Source organism: Idiotropiscis lumnitzeri, chromosome 5 (assembly GCF_059441095.1).
Source record: "Idiotropiscis lumnitzeri isolate Australia: NSW breed Sydney's pygmy pipehorse chromosome 5, RoL_Ilum_1.0, whole genome shotgun sequence".
NCBI lineage: Eukaryota > Metazoa > Chordata > Actinopteri > Syngnathiformes > Syngnathidae > Idiotropiscis > Idiotropiscis lumnitzeri.
The window spans coordinates 21,149,790-21,173,097 of NC_142395.1; the positions used below are offsets into that span (position 1 = coordinate 21,149,790).

The 23,308-nt window shown below is 41.0% G+C and overlaps 1 protein-coding gene across 2 annotated transcripts in view; it reads left to right on the forward strand.

Annotated features, from left to right (window-relative positions):
• LOC148337257 (neural-cadherin) overlaps positions 1-23,308 on the forward strand; it is a 211,861-nt gene that overhangs the window by 182,852 nt on the left and 5,701 nt on the right. For both annotated transcript variants that reach the window (XM_088296160.1, XM_088296159.1), the window contains exons 32-37: positions 3,874-4,054; positions 5,524-5,690; positions 11,227-11,491; positions 12,606-12,789; positions 16,724-16,968; positions 22,206-22,360. In XM_088296160.1, coding sequence (XP_088152286.1) covers positions 3,874-4,054; positions 5,524-5,690; positions 11,227-11,491; positions 12,606-12,789; positions 16,724-16,968; positions 22,206-22,360 — 1,197 coding nt within the window. The remainder of the gene's footprint in view (positions 1-3,873; positions 4,055-5,523; positions 5,691-11,226; positions 11,492-12,605; positions 12,790-16,723; positions 16,969-22,205; positions 22,361-23,308) is intronic.

Sequence of the window (23,308 nt, forward strand, 5' to 3'; positions counted from 1 at the left end):
AATTGCCCAAAATTAGGGAAAATGTGAAAATAGTAACACAAGATCTAAATGTTAATTTTTTGTGAATACCTTCAAAAATGTTGTGAATATGGCCAAAAATTGTGAAAATGTTCAAAATAGAGATCTAAAAAAATCAAATTGTCTAGCATGAGAGAAACAGGGAAATTTAGCCTACAAAAAGGTTCATAAGATACATAAACAGTGAGAAGAATGAGTTCAAATTATTAAAATGGTCAAAAATGAGTAGAAATGCCCCTTTGTCAATATACAAGGGTGTCATGAAGTATCTTTTTTTTCCCAAACAACAACCCAAGATGCACAAAATGTTGTGGAGCGATCAAACAGTGGAACGCTAATTGTTGTTAAGGATGCTAATCATCTCAACGTCAGATAACCTTTCAGGCTGAATACGTGATTACCTGACATTTATGGTTTTCGATGCGGGTCTGGTGGACCATTTTCAGTAAATCTGCTGAATATTTGAAATAAATATACAAATATATTGAAACTGTGATGCAAATTGGAATAAACTTTATTTGGCCTGAAGTCCCCCGAGACTTAATTTATAACAAAGCAAATCATGTGTCGACGATGAACTGTGGGTGTTGTTTGAATCACACTCTGACACAAAAGGCAGAAAATATGAAATTCATAAAGCCATGTACACTTTCATCTGTAAATATACCGTAGACCTCACCGTGAACCCAAATTGAACCATGCAATTCAATCCAAAAAGGGAAGACGATTTATTCTTATTCGACCTCAAGAAAAAAACATTTGGAGTTAGAGCTGGCTAACTAGTTGCTTGATGACATAGCAAACAAACTACGGCATAGAGACTGAGTGAAGAACTCGAGGAGTTACGATTGTGTCAAGACCAAGACTTTCCGGCATTTAGAGCTATTGGTTTAAAGCAGGGGGGTCAAAACCTGTGCTCGAAGACTAGAGTTTGACATTCCTGGTAGAGTGAAGGTTTGAGACTGATGCGAGGACTGACTGTCAATGTCAAGACGAAGACTGAGTCAAGACTAGACTGAGGCACGGCCAGGACTTTGTGTGGTTGAGACAAAGTCAAAACAAAGTCAAGAACTTTAGTGGTTGAGACAACATCAAGACTTAGCCTGAGTCAGCACCAAGACTTTGAGAAGTTGAGTCAAGACCTTACACATTAAGATTAAGACATCACCAAGAGTTTAAGATATTCCGTGTAAGTCAAGACCAAGTCATTGAGGAATTGAGACCTAGTCAATACTAAGACTTTGAGGGTCAAGCCTAAGTCAAGCAAAGACTTTTCGTGTTGCGTCCAAGTCAGGACCAAAACCTTGCGGTTAAGTCCTACCTGGTTCTAGATAAAGACTTTGAGTGGTTGAAACTAACCAATACTGAGTCAGGACCATCATTTTGAGAGTTGGAGGCCTGATACAAGACCCAGACTTTCACAAGCTGAGACCAAGTCGAGACCAAGACTTTGCCGAGTCCATGCTGAGTCTTGACCATGACTTTAAGGGATGTTTCCCAAACCAAGTCTGAGTCAAGGCCATGACTCTTTGTCATTTTGAGGGACTGAGACTGCTTTAAGACCAAGAACTTAGAGGTTCAGACTGAGTCGGGACGAAGTTAAACAAATGTAAAAGTTGCTATTATGGGCTTATTAGAAAAGTGACCTTTAATTTCTTTTTCCTACTTTTTGTATGAACTCGGCTGTTTTGTTTGGATGTTCAAATGTATTTTTTCCCTTTAGTTGACTGCCTTAGTGTGGACTTCTTAGGCATTGATCCGTGAAACCCAGCAGCAGCCAGGAAAGGAAATGTTGAGTCATAAATCAAAAAGCGAGCAGAGGAGAACGTAAAGTATAGAAAGTGGATGTAATGTAAGGGTTAGTGTAAACAAGATCCACACGTCAGTCGTCTGTGCTTTAATACGCTCTGTATGCTTTCTTACTGGCGCACACTTTTTAATACAAGCTAAGACACCTGGTTTGCATGTTGGCTTAATAGAGCTCTATACTCACTGTAACTTATTAGATGCTGTCTGTAGCCACGCAAGACCAAAGACCAGGACTTTAAACGTTTGGGACTCCTCAGATAGGAATCTCTAAAGCAGGTGGTTGCCATATACACCAAAGAACAAGGCGTTGTAAGAGTTGAGGACAAGTTGAGATTTAAGATTCATCTGGCTAGTCTTGTTATGACTAAAACCGAAGGTTGTCTTAGAGACCAAAGACCAGTTTTATGTGGGGTTGCGACTGATTGACTGAGCCCAAATGTTAACAGGTTTACTGGTTTATACTGAGTTGAGAGTAAAACTGAGAAGACCATGGGGTGAAGGGTGTAGCCAAAACCAAGAGAAGTGAATCAAGACCAAGATTTTGAGTAGTTCAGACCAAGCTAAGACCAAGACTTTGAGGGGTTGAAACCAAGTCAAGATAAGACAACACCAAGATTTTGAGGGCCCAAGGCAGAGTCAAGACCCTGACTTAGAGGTTTTCAGTCCATGACTTTGAGGGATTGGGACCAATTCAAGACCAAAACATTTAAAGGATGCTGGATGTAGTCAAGACCAAGACTTTGAGGGTCAAGACCAAGACTTTGAGAAGTTGGTACAAGGGCAAGTCGAGACTGAGTCAAGACCAAGAGGGGTGAACCCGTCAAGACCAAGTAAAGACAAGATGTTGAGACAGAGTCAAAACCAAGAGTTTGGGAAGTTGAGGCCACGACTTTGAAGCATTGACATAGAGTAAATACAAAAGAGACCCTGACTTTGAGGGGTGAGTCCTGCTCGAGACTAAAAAGGGGCCTCTTCAGAAAGTCCAATATCCGAACCTTTATGACACCTTTACTTCTCCTTTGTTGGATGAAATCCAAAACAGTAAAGGACAGCACTCACTGTTACAATGAATTTGACTCCACTTTTCCTAACTGACATCATCGCGCCAAGGCGGGTATTGCGGACTTTACTTGCAAATTATAAATACTAAATATTTTTATGAATGATATCTGATGGTGTTTTACATAAATTTCTGAATTTCCCATTTTCCTAATAAATTATGGAAAGGTATGTCTAACTTTATTTGTGTTACTTTTGCTTTGAACTTATTGACTATCCACTTGGGACATAAGGAAGGCTGTAGCCCCATTTTTTTTTCTTTAAAAAAAAAAAATGAAAAAAAACGTTCTTTTTAAGTATTGAGAATCTGTCAACTACTGTCCTGTTTCTTTAAATGTTCCTGTGTTCATTTGGAAAGGTTGGTCAGGAGTAACCTTTGCTAAATGGCACGATTCCACCCTCCAAGTACGTCCGGGTCATTTCGCTTGGATTGTACAAGAAAGGAAATAGATAAGTCAAAAGCAAGAATTCGAAGAAGTCCTGGGTCAAGACCATGACTCTAACAGATTGAAGAGTTGCGCTGACTCAGGACCAACATGTTGTGGTGTTAAGATCAAAGTGACACCACAACTTTGAGGGGTTAATTAGAGACTGAATGACTTTGAGGTAGACCGAAACTAAGATTTGAACACAGGATCTATGAATGTGAAACAGTGGACATGTGCTCCGATACCATCATGTGGGAAAGTGATTAGAGTGAAGTTCTCCATAAGATCTCTCCTTCTAGCTTGAGTCACTTGAGAGCTTGGAAGCGTTGAAGTGAAGTTCTACGTCTGGGCTTGAATTGTTGAACTTGGAAGTTCTTCAAGGAGTGTTGCATTAAAGGCTCTTCTTTGGACCTCTCATCATTCTGAGTTTCAAGCAGCTTCTCCAATTTCTGATCTCCAGCAAAGAGAGATGAGAGATGTCTTACTTCCTCATCCGCTGCGTCGCTTTTCATAGCCCACTCTCTTTCTTGTCTTTGTGCCTGTCATCTGTGTCCTGCAGCTGTACGATCTGAGCTCCCCAGCAGACTCGCAGTCCAGCTCACCGGGCTGCCAGACCACCGACGGCAGCTGTGTCAACATGGGCTACCCGTCCTGCGGACGCCGCGGACACTGCCATGGAGAGTGGGGCTCCTTCAGCTGCCAGTGTGTTCCCGGATACACCGGGCAGCAATGTGAAGAGGGTAAGGACAGTGTCACATAATTGACACGGCATGCTATAAGCTACACATGGAAAAAATATATAATAACACCAAATAAATAAACAATAATAATTAAAATAATAATAATTAGCTTGTTCGTTGGTCGGTCAGAATAAATGAAGGATAAAGAAACAGAAAGTTCTTCTCAATGTACGCTCTGTTCCAAGTCGCTGTCAACAATTGTGTTTTTCTTCAATAGGATAAGTACAAAAACAGCACCTGGTGTTTCTTCATTCATTATAGTACAGTTGACATCAAATTAATCGCCTTGTTCTCTTCAAGGTTTGAGGAATTGTTGTTTTACGTCAAAGCAGGAACAGAATTGATTGAGCGGCTAATCAGTGATCAATGAGCAGACGACATAGTTATGAATGTAATACTTGATGCAGAAGGAAACAAAGCCTGGCAGAGGCACAGACAACAACAACTGTCAGCCAGACAAACGCTCGCTAAATCACACACGCGAGGCGTCACATCCAAAACAAACGAAACAACAGGACGAGTCCGCAGCGTGACACCAAAGGGAAGAAACAAAAGTGTGAAGATCAAACAAAATGACAAAGAAACAAGACGTTAAAATAAAAGCTTTTCCTCAGAATTTTAGACTCAAATCCTGTGGTTAGTTTGATCTAGAGAATAACTGCACACTGTTCATAATTATGTGGTCTATCCTGGAAGCTCACTTGGCCGGGGACAATAGCCTAGGTATCCTTTCGTCTGAATAATATTTGGACAAAACTTCAATGTCACGCACTAGGAAGCAACCAAGTTGGCGACTCAAAAAGCTGTAAGAAAACACGACGTTTGGCTAGCTAAGCTTGCTAGCCCCTCATAGTTAGCGCAACATTAGCAGTTTTAGTTCATGATCGTATGCTAGCGCATCAATTTTTTTAGCTACAATACAATACAACTTTATTTATATAGCACATTTCATAGTACAAAAAAATAGCCCACCTTGAAGGAGACAAACATGCTTGTTGACCACTTAGCTTTCTATCGAAACTGCCTCAAACTGGTTAGTTCTAGACTTTATATTTTGCTCCGCAGCAGTTATCCTAAATAACTGGGGTGAAAAGAGATCGTGAAAGTTTGAAAGTAATTTTTTTTTGAGTCGGTTACAAAAACAACTAGATTTCAGAAAACACATAACCTCTTTCCACTCTCTGTTGCCCTCGGCAGAGGTTAGAAAAAGCAAAAAGTCATTTTTAGATGAAGCGGCAGCAAACAAAAACAAACTACCAAGTGTGCGATTTTGCCTCCCAGCAGGACGCTTTGGCCTCTTAAGCGTGCCGGTATGAAAGAGGAAGTAGAAGTTGCACACGATTTGAAGATGAGAGACGGGTGTTGCGTGAACTCACCCCGAGGGAACAAAATCATCAACATCATCCACAACATCTCCATCCTTGCTGTGTTTTCTTTTCTTGGCATATAAGATACATTTTGTTGTGCAGAGGTTCCCGAGTACTCCTTCGACGGCCACAGCCACGTGCGCTACCAGTTGGCCTCGCCGTTGCCGGCTCGAAGGACGGCGGTGCAGATCCTGGTTCGAACACGCAAGCACAGCAGCACCTTGCTCAGTCTGAGCTCCAGAGAGCAGAACGAGTACCTGAGACTGGAGGTAAGACTTCCAAACGGCTCCTTAACACATTTGATTTTAAAGGCAGTCGGGTTATTGTATGTGTTATTTGAAGTTAGATTTGTGTAAATTATTTATATTTTGCAAATCTGTTGTTCGTAACAGTACTTAAGATATCGAGGTGGCACATCGATTAAGTTTTCATCTTCCGAACAAAAAACCTGGAGGATGTCATGGTTTGAGATTTGACTTCACCATTTTTTTAGAATTTTTTTTTTTTCATTATACATGACAGTCAGAAGAAGAAGACCATTTCCATTCATTCATGTTATGGTCCTACTTCAGTTAGAGGTGTAGCAAATTTGGGTGCACTTAACAATGCCAATTTTATTTCAATCACGCTCAAATTGAGTATGTTTGTAACGGTCCTTGAGACATCGACATGGACTGCGTCTGGTGTCTCTTTCGATGAAGTTATCACATCCAAAAGAGCTGTAGAATTATTATAACACAGATCACAGGTGTTAGTCACATCACTTTCAAATGGTCAACCTAGACCCAAAACGTGTATCTTGAAGTTACGAAACTCAAAAGAAAGTATTGCAACAGATTTATAGACGTCTGCTCACCAGAGCCTTAGATATATTTTTTTTCATGCTGTCACAGGTTTTATTTGGATTCAGATTGTTTTTTGTGTTTTTTATTTGACACGGTGACCTTGCTTTTTTAACCCACAATGACCGAAGGGAAAAGTGTAGATTTGATTGCAGATATACTTGCAAGGTCATTTTCAACACAGACCTTTCACGAGAAAACTTGCTCGCGAGCCAAGATTGTCTAATACAGGGGTGGGCAAGCGTTATGATTGGCGGGCCACAATGGGTTCAGATGGATGCAGTGTTTTGGTAACCTCACCTCATCGGAGAAAAAAAATACATTTAATTTTAAATGAAAGTGAACAAAAGCATTACAACATTATATACGTCTTTGAAAAACCACAATAGCGTTTAACGGGCCGCATGTGGCCCCCAGGCAGACGACAATATAGATTCATAGTCGTCGCGCCACAAGATCCACAGATTTTCTTTTTCACACCTCAGTGTCCCACATCTAAAGTATAAATACTTAAACTGCGATTTGACTGCCAGACGTCAAGGCACAGAATGTTGCTGTTGCGTTTGTGTTCTCACTCCGCTCGCACTCCAACATCTGACAGGTTTTTTTTTTCTCTGTGACTTTCTCTGGCGCTAGTTTTCCATCTGCCTTTGTCTGCACTCCACAGGTGTTGATCAAACTGTGTTTATCCTTTCACGTTGACATTCCTGTTGCGAGGGGGCTCAATTGTTTTATTTGTACTCGTTGCCAGAATTGTTAATTCTCAGCAACATCCCAAGAAGCCTGAAGTCTTCTTTTGCTCCTTTTCCAGATGCTTCTTTCAAGTCGCTTCTTTTAATGACATTTAGAGCATACTTCTTAAAATCTCATCTATGAATTATAAACGTCAATTTTATAGGACGTTTTTAGTCAAAAAATGTGTGGGCGGTTCATGTTGTTTTTTTAGCATTTGTAATGAATGAACAACAACTTTGATGCCATTAGAAAACCTCATTGAGACCCGAAACATTGTTTGAAACACTTAACCGTAAAACCCGAACACTTGTATTTGTATTTGTATTTATTTTATTTTTGAAAGTATACAGGGACAGTGCATATTAATCAAACAGTAAATATGCCAGATTATAGCCAATGGCTATAAATTTGGCTTGGAACCCGACCTCTTATTTGGAAGCCTAACCTAATTTCAACCCCTCAGTCCTGTCTTAAAACACGACTTTTACAACCTAATTCTGTCTCAAAACTGTGAATTCTCAACCCTTGTTTGAGACCTTCAGTTCAAATCCTAAATGTTGTTTAAAACCCTAACGCTGGCTTTAATCCCAACCATGTTTTAAAATCCAGTCCTATCTTGAAACGACTCTGAAACCCAAAACAGTTTACAGCCCAATTTGTAAATCTAACCCTACCTCGAAGTGCTAATTTGAAACTGTAATTCCAATTTGAAAGCATAAATTGCAATCCTAACATTGGCTTGAAGCCCAAATTTGAAACCCTGACCCTGGCTTGATGCCATGTTATTAAGCAGCTTCTTATTTAGGTTGACGTTGCCCCACAGCGAGACTGTTTACTCAAATAAACCACACCTTCTTTCCCGCCTCCTCCAAGATGAGACGCAAACACGCACACACGCCAGGGGAGGAAGCCGGCAGGAGTCCAACTCGTGCTCTGCTCACTTTTAATTGGGGCTAAAATCAGGTGGTTAAAAGCAGAGGCCCAGTGGATTGTAAATAGAATTAATGAGTTCACGGCTGAGCCTGGAAATGAGCCGCGCTGAGACTTTGGGACCGAATGACTGAGACGACGGACAGTTAGCACTGGAGTATGGGCGACGGAATGAATAAGAGGAAGGCTTCCCTCAACGGGAAGGAAGGATACTAATGGAGAAGCTGTAACGTGAGCACCAAGCTCAAGGAGAGCCACGCAAGTCACACACTCAACTCTGTTAAAACCTTTCCCTAGCTTGAAACATTAATTTCTATGAAATCCTTTCTTGAAACGTCAAACTTGACTTGGAACCCTAAATTTGAATCCTAACCCTGTCAACAAACTCAACTCTGAAACACCACCGTTGACCTGAAACTGTCATTTGAAACACCAACTTTAAAACCATACTTTTGAAACCGTGACCTTTCTTTAAACTGTAACCAAGGTCTGACACTGTCAATCTAACCCCGTTTCTTAAAAACCTAACCCAGTATTTAAACCCTCATTAGAAACGCTAACCTTTGATTGAATCCCGAAACTTGGTTTGAAACCTTAATTTCAAACCCTACCTTGCCTTTAAAATGCTAAATTGAAACTCCGTTTTAAAACTGTAATTTAAATTATCCTAACCATGAAAAATCCCTGAAAATACCCTGACCCTTTATTGAAAGCCTACCTTGAAAGCCTCACCTTAGTTTGAAACCCTAACTGACTTGGAACCCTAATTTGAAACAGAAATTAAACCCTTTGGTTTTACTTAAGAGCAAGTGATGCGGTTTAGGGTGACTAAACTAGACAATTTCAAATTTTTTTATGATGAAAAACAAGCACAGGGTGCGATTGTCAAGGAAAAAGCAGTTTGCGCCAAATACCTGGCACGGATGACAATGAAGGAGTATGTACTTTCGATTTTGAGAGGCTGATGGCAATGATCAATCGCCCCATTCAGTCTGCACCTGCGCCTTTTGGTTACAGAGACTCTCCATGCTTTGCTTTCTTGCCACAGATACTTTTGATATTATCATTTTCATACGATTGGCTCAATAACATGAAAGACATACTCCACCAAATTTCCTGATGAAAATCAAATCATTATCAATGCAGTATTTACTTTGTTGTCATTCAAAATGTAATAAAAGTAATCAAACTTTTAATGCCAAAATGTTATCATTATGTCGTCCAAATTATGTATTCTGAAGATGCTAATTCCTTTTTGGGCGTTTTCTCCTACTGCTTAATATTTATTAATAATAATTGTGGTTGTTTTTTTGTTTGTTTTTTTACATGAATCACTTTGAGTTGCATGTTGAAGCATGAAAAGTGCTCTACAAATAAAGTTTGAGAGATTACTTGATTGATTTTACGTGGAAAGTATAATTCTTTTTATGCTTTTAGTGTTATTTGAAATCATCAACAACTTTTGGAAAATCTAACTTTAAAAGTGACTGCATTTCAGCCTTGTGGATATATTTCAGGCTGCTTTATAAATAAACAACATTTTTAATTATCAAAATGTATGCAAATATGGAATTAATGTTAAGATTGTGCACCAGTTAAGTTGTTTTCGACCATGATGCTCTTTGTGAGGCTGTTTTGTGGCAAAGGTCCTGTTTTAATGGTATCCATGGCGACCAGTTCAGCGCGTGCACTTTCACCACATGCACACACGCACGCACACGTTCACTTCCATTACGGTTTGGCTGCATTCTGCGTCCTGCCTCCTCTTAATAAAAAGGCAAAGCGGCGTTGTCTGTTTTTTTGACGGACGCCCACTCCGCTCTCATGTCTTCCTCTGTCATCTGGCTGCATGTTTGCGTGGAAGATGTAGAAGCGGAGGATGAGAAGGAAGATGCGAATAAGAGGAGACGAAGAGAAGGAAATTATGCACAGTGGGACACTCGGAGGAAGCACTTTGAAATGAGGACAACCGTTCAGTTCAGTCCTCAAAAACTGACTGCTGTGCTTTCCTCTTTTTTTCCCCAAAATGAAAGCTGACAGGCAGTTTTTCATGCTTCTGTGTGTGTGCATGCGTGCGTTCGCTTGCTTGCTTTACAAAGATGTCAGTATGTGAAGGAGAAACAAATGTTTGTGTCCACTCTGCACCACAGTGCACGTGTCTGGAGTACCGAGTAGTTGTCGTAGTAAGACTTGAGCCCAACTCACTTTTGGGCGTTAATGCCGAATTGCACTCAGCGTTTCAGAAAGAATTTACTGTCGCACTAAATGTGGTATTCTAAAGCGCTAGTGGTTCACATATTTTCATTCTTGCACTCAAACTTGGATTTAGAAACTCGTAACTCACATCATCGCTTCCTTCGGAGTGTCGCTGCGACTGTTAACCAAATAAATATAAATGCCCATTACAACAAATTGATGACTAATTTTACAATCACAGGCAAGGAAAAACTCGTTGTTCAAATATTATTACATTTATTTTAAAGGGGGAATTAGGGTGCTTGCGATATCTCAATGTTATAAGTGGAGACAATTTGCAAGTGTTGATTTTTTACGACAAAACATTAAGTCACTGCACATAATTTGTTTTTGTGGGCCATATAAAATGATGTAGCGGCTCAGATCTAACCCCCAGGCCCGGACTTTGACACCTGTGCTCTACTTCCAGTCCAAAGTGTCAGATCAGGGATTCGAATCAGGGTTCGACTTTCAAGACTGGGTAAGGGTGTTAAATTAGGATTGTCAAACTGGATTAGCGTATAAAACCTGGGTAATATTTCAAATTGGCGATTCAAGCCAGGTTCAATGTTTCAAATAAGGGAATTGAGAAAGGGTTGCCCATAATATGTCAAACCTCTCTTTAGGTTTCAATTTAGGGAGTTTCAGTATTTACAATTGTTGTTTCAAATCAAGTTTATGGTTTCAAATTAGCGTATTAAGACACTGTGAGGGTTTCAAGTCAGAGTTTCAAGCTTGGTTTTGGATTTCCAATCAGGGATTCCTCATTGCTTTGGGTTTCATTAAAATAGTTCAAGTCAGGGTTCGAGTTGAAATGTTTGGATTTCAAGAGGGACTAAGGTTTTCAAGACTAGGATAGGATTTAAAGACTGTATTAGGTCTTGGAATTGGGGTGTCTAACCTTGGTAACGTTTCAAACAAGGATTAGGAGTTCATATTAAACTCTCAAGAAAGGTTTCAAATGTGATGAATGTCATTAAACGCATTAAATAGATGAATAGCAGCCCAGATTTGGACTGAAGTAGCTTTTGACGTTAACGATGGCTCCCCGTTGTCAAATCAGATTTGTCAGGGCCTGCTGGGCGTGTTCTACAACCTCGGCGACGGCGACTACAACCTGAGCCTGCCCATGTACCGCCTGGACAACGGCGAGTGGCACCAGGTGTCGCTGGAACGCCACGACAACGAGATGACGCTGCGGCTGGACGGCGGCGGCGGCCAGCGGGAGGTCATGGGGGCGCCGGGACGCAGCCGGGAGATCGTCATCGACCCCACGCTGGTCATGCTGGGCAACTCCTTCCCCTCGGCCCTGAACAAGAGCTTCCAGGGTGAGTCTCAGTGACAGCGACCACTTGGATTTAAGATGATGACTCTGCTGGACGAACAAAAGTATTGGGGCAGGCTAGTCGTTGAAATTTGCTGCCATGTTTCTCTCACGGTCAATGACCTCCCTTTAAATGTTAGGCAAGCTCCTAACTGCGTCCAACATTTTTTTTATGAAAAATGCCGGAGGTTCGAGGCTGGAAGGCTGGACAGATTGTGGCCAGAGAGCAGGGGACTGACCGGCAAAAAAGGGTCAAGTGCCCAGCTCTGGAAATGCCTCAAAAAAGCGACTAAAAAAAATTAGTACAGAGCAACATTTTTTTTTCCTGGCAGTATTTGTGAGGCTAAAACAGGAGTAAAACTGTCCACGCAGATAAAAACGTGTTTGGGCTTATGCTCCTCGTACGCTCGGCATTCATTTACATGCAAGAAATTACGAGGAAGGAAAATGTAAACAAAGCAAACAAAGTCGTCACAGCAGACTGGTCAAAGCTGCAGAGGAAACTGTGTGTGAAATTCATCGGCTGCGAAAGACACATGCACACACACACACAAGCAGAGTTTAATGGACCAACAACACACCACAAGCCAGCCACCTATTTTTTCCACTTGCATCTTCCTACTCAGCACTTCCAAAGTCTCCCAGTAGTTCCGGTCTCCGTTACAAACAAATGAGACGAGATTGCCTCTGCCTTTTTTGCAGCATTTGGAGTCGGAATAAGATGTCAGGTCAGTCGTTTCAATATTGAATATTTCATATATATTCCCCAATAGACACTGGGGAAACACCAAGAGTATGGCAGAAAATCAAGAGCAATTAATTGAAACTTAATTTTAATTTTGGCATCTCTCCATTTTTAAAACCTCATAATGGAAGTCAAATGATTCATGAAAATTCAATTAATTTTTACTTTCCTAGAAATTCTAATTACAATTTTTGTCTTGTAAATTATTATTAATTTGAATACTTTAAAATGTAAAACTTTTAGCAAAATATATAAATTATATACATTTTATCATTTTGATCCACACAAAATCAGGACCGTGCACACACTTGACTCACATCCTTGCGTGTTTCATCTTCCTGAACAATTGCACCCCCCCCCCCCCCCCCCCCAGGCTGCATGAGGGATCTGCGTCTGAACGGTCGCTACCTGCCGATGGACAGCCAGAGCATGCGGGAAGGCATCTCGCAAATCAGCGCGCAAGGCCTCACCCCGGGGTGCCCATCCGACTCCTGCAGGAGGAACCAGTGCAGTCCCCCCTTCACCTGCGTCGACCTGTGGCGAGTGCACGAATGCAGGTGGGCTACATATAGCATGCGAACATCCTGCGCGGAAACGTCATTTTCCTATTGGAACATCACATGCTAATTAGCTCCAGTCCGTTGCAATAGATTCACATGCTAACATGCTAACAATGGGCATGCTAACATAACAGACTCTAGCTTGTAGCATTTCATTTGAGAATTGATTAAATGCTAACAAGCTAACAATTGCTAACACATGGAGAAAGCAGGCAAATGAAAAATTTCTTAGTTTGAAAATTGCTTTTTTCCGGCTGGTTTCTGGTAGTTCTTTCATTCTCTTTGAGGTGAGAGCCAAAAGAGCTTCTTGGCGCCACTTGTGCCACTCAGAAACGTACCATAACCAACTTGTTCTGCCACTGTGGATTTGATCAAAATAAACAAGGATGTTTTTCTTCAGTCAGTCAGATCGCATCCCAGGCCTCCTCGTCCTTCTGGTTTTCGTCATTCTCCTCGTCCCGCTTGCGCTCCTCATCTTCCTCATTACCCTCTTGATCGTGTTCCTCACCCCCCTCATTCTCCTCGACCTCCTCCTAATCATCTTCATCTTCTTCACCCTCGTCCTCCACCCTTGCCCTTTTGTCCTCCTCATCCCTTTTGCCTTATCATCCCGATGTGCCTCACCCACCTTTTTTTCCTTCTTCCTCCTTATTCTCCTCGTCTATCTCGTTCTCCTCGTCTTCCATCTTCCTCCTCTCTTCTACCTCAACATCCTGATCCTCCTCACCCTCCTCGTTTTTTTCTTCCTCCTTCCTGTCCTCATCCTCTTAACAGTTCTCATCCTCCTCTTCTTCCCAATCGTCCCCTTTCGCCTCATCACGCTACTCTTTCTTGTTCTCCTCATCAGCCTTTGCTCCTTATCCCCTTTCTCCCTGTCCTCCTCGTAATCCACTTGCTACCTGTCCTCCTCCTATTCTTCATCCTAATCTTCCTGTTCTTCCTACTCTTTCCTCTTCTTTCACATTTCCTGTCTTCTCATCATCTTAATCTGCCTCCTCTTCCCTCTCCCTTTTCTCTTCATCCTCTTCCTCCTCATTTTCCTGTTTCTTCCCCCTCATCCTTGTCCTCCTCCTCTTCCTCATTTTCTCCTTCTGTCTTGTTTTTCTCATCCACCTTGTACTCCTTGTCCTCCTCATGAGCGTTTTCATTGCCCCGCTCATTCTCCTCCTCTCCCTCCTTATTTTCCTCTTCCACATCCTCCGCTTCCTCCTCATTCACTCCTTCCTACTTCTCCTGCTTGTGTTCCCCTTCCTCCTCATCCTTGTCTTGCTCCCTTCCGTCCTCTTGCTCTTCATCCTCCTCATCCTCCCCATCTTCTCCGTCCTCCCCATCCACCCCCATCAAAGGCACTGCGGCCAAGGCCGCCCGCTGGCTCTGAGAGCTAATGAGCAACATTTCCGCCTCTTTGCTTTTAATGTGTCCGCCGTGTGATCCACTCCGCCGCGTCTTTTTCCCGCCTCCGGCCTCCTTCATTGTACCTTTTCATCCGACTCCTCCGTGACTCTCGTCCTGTCTCGATCTTGACCCACACTGGGTGAGATGAAGCGGCGCCGCTAAGTGTTCTCTTTGCTTTACCAGCCACTCTGATAGCCAAGTTTGGCCCACCGAGCATTTACATTTTCAAGCCATTTCTTTTCTGAAATGTGTCCATTAAGAGATATTTAGTTATTTTTTAAAAATGCATTTATCTCATGACATAATTTAATTGAGCCATTGTTAATAACGTTGAAGAATATTAAGCAGTTGTTGTAGTGTTATTTACCTGATAAGCCTACTCTTAAATTATTTGATTTTTAAAATAAAACATAAGACTGAATTATTTTTTTTTCTGTTTTTGGGGGGGGGGCGTTGAAATGCATGACATCTCAACTTTTATATGCAGTTGCCAAGGGATTTTTTTTTTTTTTTATAATGCGTACAAAGTGGAAAGAAAACACACAAAGGCATCAGACGCACAATTTTGACTGTTTATACCAGGATGTTTACGCTGAAAATAAACACCAAATGCCAATTTTCTTTGGAGTGGGGGGTTCTTTTTTGACACAGTGACAACTCGCTACCTGATGAAAATTAAAAAAAAAAAAAAAAAAAAGCGTAGGAGTCCTTAAGCGCATCGTCTGCCTTTTTTCTCACAAACTGAAGCACCGCGATAACGAGGCTGTAAAGCGTTAAGTGTCAGTGATAAAGTCTGCTAATGACGCCGGGAGCTGCAGACTACATTTAAATCAGACGTTTTTATTTTTATTTCTCTTTCTTTTTCTCTCTTGTTTTATGGGAAAAACATTTCTGGGCAGAGAATTCGCATGCATAAAACATGTTGCTGTGTTGCCACTTGCGAAAGTGAATGTTTACGCTCAGATCTCATTAGCGACGACACCTCGCTAACATCACCACGCGAGATGATTGACAGTCGCTGCCTCTGTTGACGTCTGTCAGAGTTTGAACTCGCCACCAATCGTCATTGAAGTCCATGGCTTTGCTAGCCTACACTCAAGTCAAAGTCACAAAAGATTGTTGTTGAAATTCACAGGAAATTGTTTTTTTTTTTCAAATGATCAATGGATTTTGTTCTCCTTAAGAGTCAATTGTTGCTTTTTTTTTACAGTAGATTGTTTGTCTGCTTAACAATAATTTGTTATGTGAGAAGGCGTGATTATTTCACGTTAAGTTGACATTTTATTTCACATTAGATGGTTGTTATCTTTAGAATAAATGGTTCCGTTGTTTCATGGCAGATTGGTGTCATGTTACTCATTTGATGTTTGTTGTATTTCACAAGAGGTTTTACTCCCAATATTTTTAGTAAATTGTTGTTGTGTTTGCAGGGAGATTGTTGTTCTATTCCGAGGGTAGACTGATTTTCTGTTTATCAGTAGATTGTTGCTCCTTTTGGGGTAAATATTTACAATTTTACATTATTTGTTTTATATACTGTTGAATGTTCTATTTCCGAGTAGTCTATCAGACTGGATTGCGACGGCGCCATTTTATTGTGTAGGGTTGCTTCAACTTGCCAGCAATCACCATCGATATCAATGACTTTGCTTGTCTTTGAGAAGTCGTTGTTTCTTTATATTGGCACAGGCAGCGTGGATAATACCCAATTAGCGTCACCAGAGAATTAGAGGCAATCCACATGCCGGATTGAGTGTCCGGCGGGAGCGGACGCGTGCAGGTGTTAAATGTCGTCATAAAATGTCCCGTAAAAAACACACGCGCCCATAAAAAGGTCAAGCAGGGCAGTCGACTTCATGTTTATGCCACCTTAAAGCTAATTGCAATATCTGACTTTGTCACAATTCTTTTGTGGATTCTCGGGAGATTGTTGTTCCAGTTCAGTGAAAGTTGTTCTCTTTCAGAGTACATTGTTGATCTGTGTTGTTGTATTGCCTCACGTTAGACTGCTGGTTTTATTTCTAGTACATTTCTATCCTTATTTATTTATTTTTTTTACTTTTGTTTGTTTCAGAGTAGATTGCCGTTTGATTTCACAGAATTTGGTATATTTTTTAGTAGATTGTTGTTCCCATCCCGAGCAGATTGCTAACCCATTTTGCAGTAGATTGTTGGTCTGTTTCAAAGTAGATTGTTGTCTGAATTCACAGCAGATTATATAATGTACATTTTATTTGACAGTAGATTCTTCTATTTCAGAGTATATTGTTTTTTTCCCATCATAATTTATCATTGTTCCTTTTCTCAGGAGATTGTTGTACTCTATCAATGTAGATTGTTGTTCTATTTTACAGTAGAATGTTGCTCTGTTTCAGAGTAGATCAGATTGATTTATTTGACATTAGATTATTGTTCTATTACAAAGTAAATTAATCTCAGAGTAGGTTGTTCTATTTCAGCGTAGGTCTTTGCCCTGTCTGACCGTAAATTACTGTAACATTTTTCAGTCTAATCCTGTCGTATCCTTGTTCTCCAGATGTCCTCCGGGCCACATGATCCGCGTGAACGGCAGCAGGAAGTCTTGCGTGTATACGTTGTGCGCCACACGTCCGTGCCACCGCGGGACGTGCGTGGCACAGTCGCCGTCCAAGTTCACCTGCCATTGCCCCGATGGCCACCGGGGGCGCCTGTGCGAGACCACGCTGGCTGTTTACAGCGACGACGTCGGCCTCAGCTTCAGCTCGCTCTTCGCCATCTGCATCTGCTTCATGGCCCTACTCGGTAATGGCGGCCATCTTGGATCTTATATCTGTCTCGTCTCGAGCTATGTTTCTGGTTGTCCATTTCTGAAGTTGTCTATGTTTGTGTGCCTCCCTGCATGTTTGTCTATCTACAGATATGTTCTTGTACACCCTACGAAAGTGAACATAGATGGGCACGTTATCTTTTTTGCCGGTCCTCCGTCCGCGACTTGGGCACCCTTCCATCCGTCCTTATTCATTAAAATAATCGCCCCGTGTCCTCATCGTTTTAAGCACTTCCATCCTTGCATTTAACCCTCCGTCCCCTGCGCAATGATAATAATTTGCTACAAATCACTATCTTAACAGCCACAACAGCTAAATGTAGCCATAAAAACAACTTGATCTTACCTTAGTCACATCAGATGAATGGCCGCGAGTCTTCATATTATTAAATAGTGTAATAATGCTGTGGTAGTGAGGAACAACTGCACACAAGCATGTGAGCGCCAACCTGATGTCGTATTACTCACATGATACAAATGATGGAGTTGTTGCTAAGGTTGAAATTGAGAGTCTGTGAGAGAATGTTGAAAATATGTGATATTATGAATATTTGTATACTCTCTGTCTGCCACATGCTGCTTATTTGCATAATGTGTTATTTCAAAGACGTGTCAGCTCTGGGGTCTACTCCCCCGCTACCACCAATCATGCTGGGGAGCGTCTGTAAATGACCTTCTTCATGCCAGAGGACATTTAAAAATGCTCCCCTTCATTATTATTTATTGTTTTATTGCATTTCGTCCTCTCGGGTCTTAACATGTAACCTGACTCTTATTTTACTATTTTCTCATTCCCCGTCTGGTCGTTTTTTTTTTTTTCTTTTTGGCTTCATTTTCTTCTCTGAGACGTCCTTGAGAGCACTCAAATGAAATGCCGCCAATGGAGACACCTGTGCAATTTCTCTTCGATAACACGTGCCTTATATTCACTTTGGAAAAAAAATCTTTCCGCTGTTTTGAAGTACTTGGACTACTCTTTATATATACTTTTAATAGAGGATATTCTTACTCTATATAAATATATCCTAATGAATTTCACTGGCCGTCAATGATACGCAGATTTTCCGTGATGACGTGCTGGCCTTATCCATTTCTCCCACTCTTCTACTTTACCTATTATACAAGTCTGGTGCATATAAACACTTTGTGGGATTAATGAATCCACTTCACTTGTTTGATTTGATTTGATAATTGCACAATGATTCATAGTTGTTATTTGCGTGTTTTTCTCATTGTTGTATGCTTCGCCCAGGGAGGATTTGAAAGCCAAAAGCATCGAAACCCATTTGCAACACACACGTGCGTGAGTGCACACTCTCACAACCTCATGTCGTTGTGCCGGTCGGTGTGTAGTGTTAAAATTGAGAGTGTTGAACAGCGGCCTCCTCCCCTCTCGTGTTTCTTAGGCTGCCGAGGATGACAACGATGTGCCGCAGGGTACGAGCTGTTGTCAGCGCTGCCGCAATGTTCCCCTTGTTTAATTGAGGACAATGGCACGCACACACATGCGCGTACACACATTCGCACAGCAGGCAGTTCGCTACGAGACAAGCAAGCAGATCACACAGCGACGTAACCAGACACGACATACAAAAAGAAGAAGCAGAATTTGAAAAAGCAGCCGATGATGTTTCTCGGCTGCTTTCCTCCATGAATACAAAAATTGGACTCCCAAAGCAAAGCGACAAACTTTTACCCCGAAGTCCCGAATTTCAGGTGAACTGATAATAAATCCTCATATCTCATGACAAACAAGGAGATTTGATGAAATCTCAAGTCTTCATGATATCTCAAGCACTCTGTGAGACTGCTCATTTTGTTCTTTTTTTTTTTACATAAGACGTTCTGAGATCTCAGAAGACTTGAACAAAATCATACACTTTGGCTAAAAGATGCTTGTAAGATTTCAACTAACTTGCACAAAACCTGCGCTGGATCGCATGAGACTTCCTCAAATCAGAGATGCAAAACATGCAAAATTTACACTGATTCACTCAAGACTTTGGTTAAATCACGTGAGCGATTGCGCAACTTCCTCAAATCACACAAGACTTTACTCCGTAAAATCTCACATTTCTGCTAGACTTCACGGGACATTCAATTAAATCTTGACAGACGTGAACAAAATAACGCAAGTCTTTTTGAAATCTCACCAGGCTTCCACTATTCTCTGACTTTTGCACATGAGATTTCTTCTTTTAGTCAATTGCACAAGACTTCCTCAAATTTTGCCACTCATCCACTCGCAACTCCCGTGAGATTTCCGTCCTTGACTTGAGACTTAAGCTAAGATAAATTTGGACATTTCCTTGAATTTTTCTTTGGCTGTATTGGGATTTTCTCCACAAAGGCTCAAATATTTATTGTCTGAAATTTCTCTTTGTCTTTCTTGCTTGTGGTCTTATGTAATCTCGTCACCTTGGTAGGGTGTTAATGGCGTGATTGACAAGCATGACTAATGTTGTTTACCTGCCAAAGTCGCTGGCGATCAGTCAGTCAGGAACAATCTCGCCGCTCATTTCTATTCGGCCCAGCTGCAACCAACTGGGACGCTCTGCGCGTGCTACGCTGATTGGAGCACGAGCCTGTCACAGAGATCCCAGTGGTGGGGGAGGCGAGTCTCGGAGGGGTGGGGGTGATTTGCCGCATGAAGAAAAGTTTGGCGTGAGAAACGTGGCTTGCAGGCTGAATGATTCATCCGATTGCAATTGATCATGTGGACAGAATGTGGAATGAGATCAAGACGAGATGCATGCTGCTGCTCATTCCTAAAATAACATTTTCACTTATTTTTGGCCCATGCGTGAATCATCTTTATCATTTTGGCTAATGATTCAAAAGGATATCATTCTTTAAAAAAGATTTGTGCTGATTTTACACTTTGCTGTCCGTGGTCATTTCTTGAAATTTTTTACAAATGTTACTAACGGAAAAAAAAAAAATTAACAAGAAAAAAAAAATTATTGCAGCCTTCGTTTAGTTTTTGTCTCTTCACTTTTAATATGTAATCTTCATGGGTTTATTTTAAATGTAGTTATTTATATAGTACTGTATGTCCGTACAAAAAGTCAAATTTTTTTGTTTTGTTTTGGTATTCCTGCATTTGACATATAATCAATACATGAGAAATGTAATAAAACTGATAAAACTAATAAAACACAATAATGCCCCCAAAAAAGAAACCAAACCTGCTCTCAACACAAATTAAAGCTAACTAAATTTAAAAAAAGAAAAGCCAAAATGAATTAAAACTTAACAATGAAAAATCCAAAAATTATAACCCTGATTTTCTGGCAATTTTCAGGCAAATTTTTACATTTTAACCCCCTTTTCAATTTTTTAAAGTTTACCATTTTCATTCACGTTTTCACCATTTTCAACTTTTTTCAACAAACAGTTCAACATTTTCATTCTTTTTTTTAATCTTTTTAAATTCACATTAAAACATTTGTTGACCAATTTCACTCCTTTTTTTATTACCCATTTTCTGTATCTTGGTTGACCATATTGATGCATATTTTTGGACCATTAGTGTCTTATTTTGCTTAATCCGTAATTTCTTGACATTTATTTTTATATTCACAAATAACAGTTTAATTAAATTTTTGGGACCCATTTCCATCTACATTTTAGTATATTTTTCATTTTTTTTTAAATAATTTTTCCAACAACCATTCATCCAAATCTACTTTCATCCCATCCAAGAAACTCCTGTTCCCAATTATGTGAATATTTCCTCTCAGAGAAACTGAGAAACGTCAATTTGGATCATTTTTTTGTATCCACTTGAAGTCCACATTGACCCGAGGATGAAGAAGAGTTAAGGAGTCGGAAAGTTGAAGTGAGGGAAAAAAAAAAAAGACTTGGATGCGATGGGACCTTGGAGGCAGCGAAAACAAATAAACACATAATGTTTCACTCTCGCTTGCTCTCACACGCACACACACGCACACACACACACACACAGTCAGAAACAGTGATCAGATCTTCCATATCTCTGTTTGCCCTCCAGAGAGGCCCTTTGAGCCCACAACATCCGTCTTGTTCTTGGCCCTGACCTCTGTTTACACACACGCACACATACACACACACACACACACGCTCGCGCAGCACTAGGCTTGTGGGCTGTCGTTTTTTTTTTCCCACCTCGCGTCGGAAATCGATGCGAGCGGAGCGTCTGTCTTGACAGCGGCTCATCTCAGATCTGTGTGTGCTCAACTTGCTTTTACATTCCCACTAGTTGTTTTTTTTTCCTCTTTTATTTATTTTTGATGTTTATCTCTCGGCTTGGCCAAACAAGAATCAATCAGCTATGGAACCTGATCTAAAAGTTTTTGACGTAATCTTTCTTTGACTTACGTATTTTCAAACACTGTCTTGTTTCTTTGCTTTTGCTACTCAGCAATGTTCAAAACTGGTTTTCAATTTTTTTTTTCTGTTTCTTCAAATTTTTGGATATTCACTTTGACATTATGATATTTTAAAAAATATATTAATTATTCTCCTCATAATTTTAGTGCATTTGAATCATTTTTTTAAAATATATTTTTCACAATTAGTCTGATTTTTTTTTATTTTTTTTTTAACCAAATTTTTACTTGTTTTTTTGGAACCATTTCAACAAGTTTCTCCAGTCTCCCTTTCTGGTTCTTCTTCTCCTTCCTCTTTATTCTCTCCTCTTACTCCTTCTTGTCCATCTTTTTCTCGGTCGAGCGTTGCACTGTGTAAACAATTTGATGGAGCAAATCTCCCAGAGTGGAGTTACGCCGCAGCTGTAAATGACTATTGATTTTTTTTTTTTTCTTTACCTCTCCCACGCTCTTCCGTCTTTTTCCGTCCGAATGAGCGTGAGCGTATTTGATGGTCAGCTGACGGCAAGTGTTGGTCGTCTGCGCGCGACGGATCGTCTTCTTCTTCTTGTGATGTTGACAAAACGAGCAGAGAGCAAAGTCGCCGTTTGATGAGATGTTGGATGAAGCGTCTCTCATTGACAGGAATCGAACAAGCGGGCGTTTTGTCGCCTTGTCAAATGAAGCGTGCGATCGCAACACAATAACAGATGGCCAGTTTGACGCCAACATACAGTAATTGTGATTGATGCCTTTCAGGATGTTCAAACATTGGAAACAAATGTTAAAAATGTGTGAAAATAGAAGTGAAAAGTTGACGAGAAATAAGACGCGATGATGATTGTGGTGGTGGCGCATTTCAGTGCTGCTGCTGGGCATTTTCCTTTACACACGCTGGAGGAGCTACAAGGGCCTGAAAGAGGGCGTGTACCACGTGTCGGCGCACCACGACGGCTGGGAGGACGTCCGAGAGAACGTCCTCAACTATGACGAGGAGGGCGGCGGCGAGGAGGACCAGGTATGCCGTCGCCACCCAACACGATGTACACACGTGGACCCACGTCGATTGTCAGGAAACCACGCGTTGTTGTTAGATTTCAAAATAGTGGCGCTGTGGAAATGACGTGACATTTATGCACTCGTCATCAACCCCCAACACACACACACACACACACACGTGCTGAATGCTAATGCTTTTACCGTGGCAACAACAAAGCTCAACAATGTCAGATTGTTCTAGAAAATGACAAAAGTGAACACAATTAACAGTGCGTGTGTTTTATAGAGCGAAAATCTACCCCACAAGCACTCAACAGTACTTAAAAGCATGAGATGTACACACACACACACACACACACTCACAGTGTCGTCGTATAGCAGAGGAGCAGATGTTGGCGTAATTTCAGTCAAGAGTGTTGTTGAAAAATCTCCCTGGAGGCCAAAGAAGACAAAAAGGCTTTGAACTCATCATCTCGGCATCACTTGGACATCCTTCATCCTCCTCTTCCTCATTTTCATCGCGTCATGTCAGCACTCGCCAAATGATTGGTCCTTCGATTAGCATTAAAAGCGAACGACAAGAAAGTCACCGGAAAGTTTTTTTTTTGCTCGCATGAATAACAATCCATCGTTTATTTCATGGTATTTACATCTCAATGTGTTAATTTGGGACTGAGCATTTTTTGTACCAAGCCACTGACTTTTCAAGAGAGCAAAATCATTATTAAACAAATTGAAAGTGATTAATCTTGAACCAGACGGTCGCAGTCTTCATTTGAAATGCTTTTTCAGGCCTTTACTGCAGCCTCGTTCAGTTTTTGGATTCTACCTTTAGGAGGTAAAATGCTGACTCTATTGGGTTAAGGTCTGCTGATTGACTTGGCCAGCCTAAGACCTTCCACCTTTTCCCCCCTCACAAAGTCCTTTGCTGTGTTAGCAGTGTGTTTTGGGTCATTGTCTTCTCCCG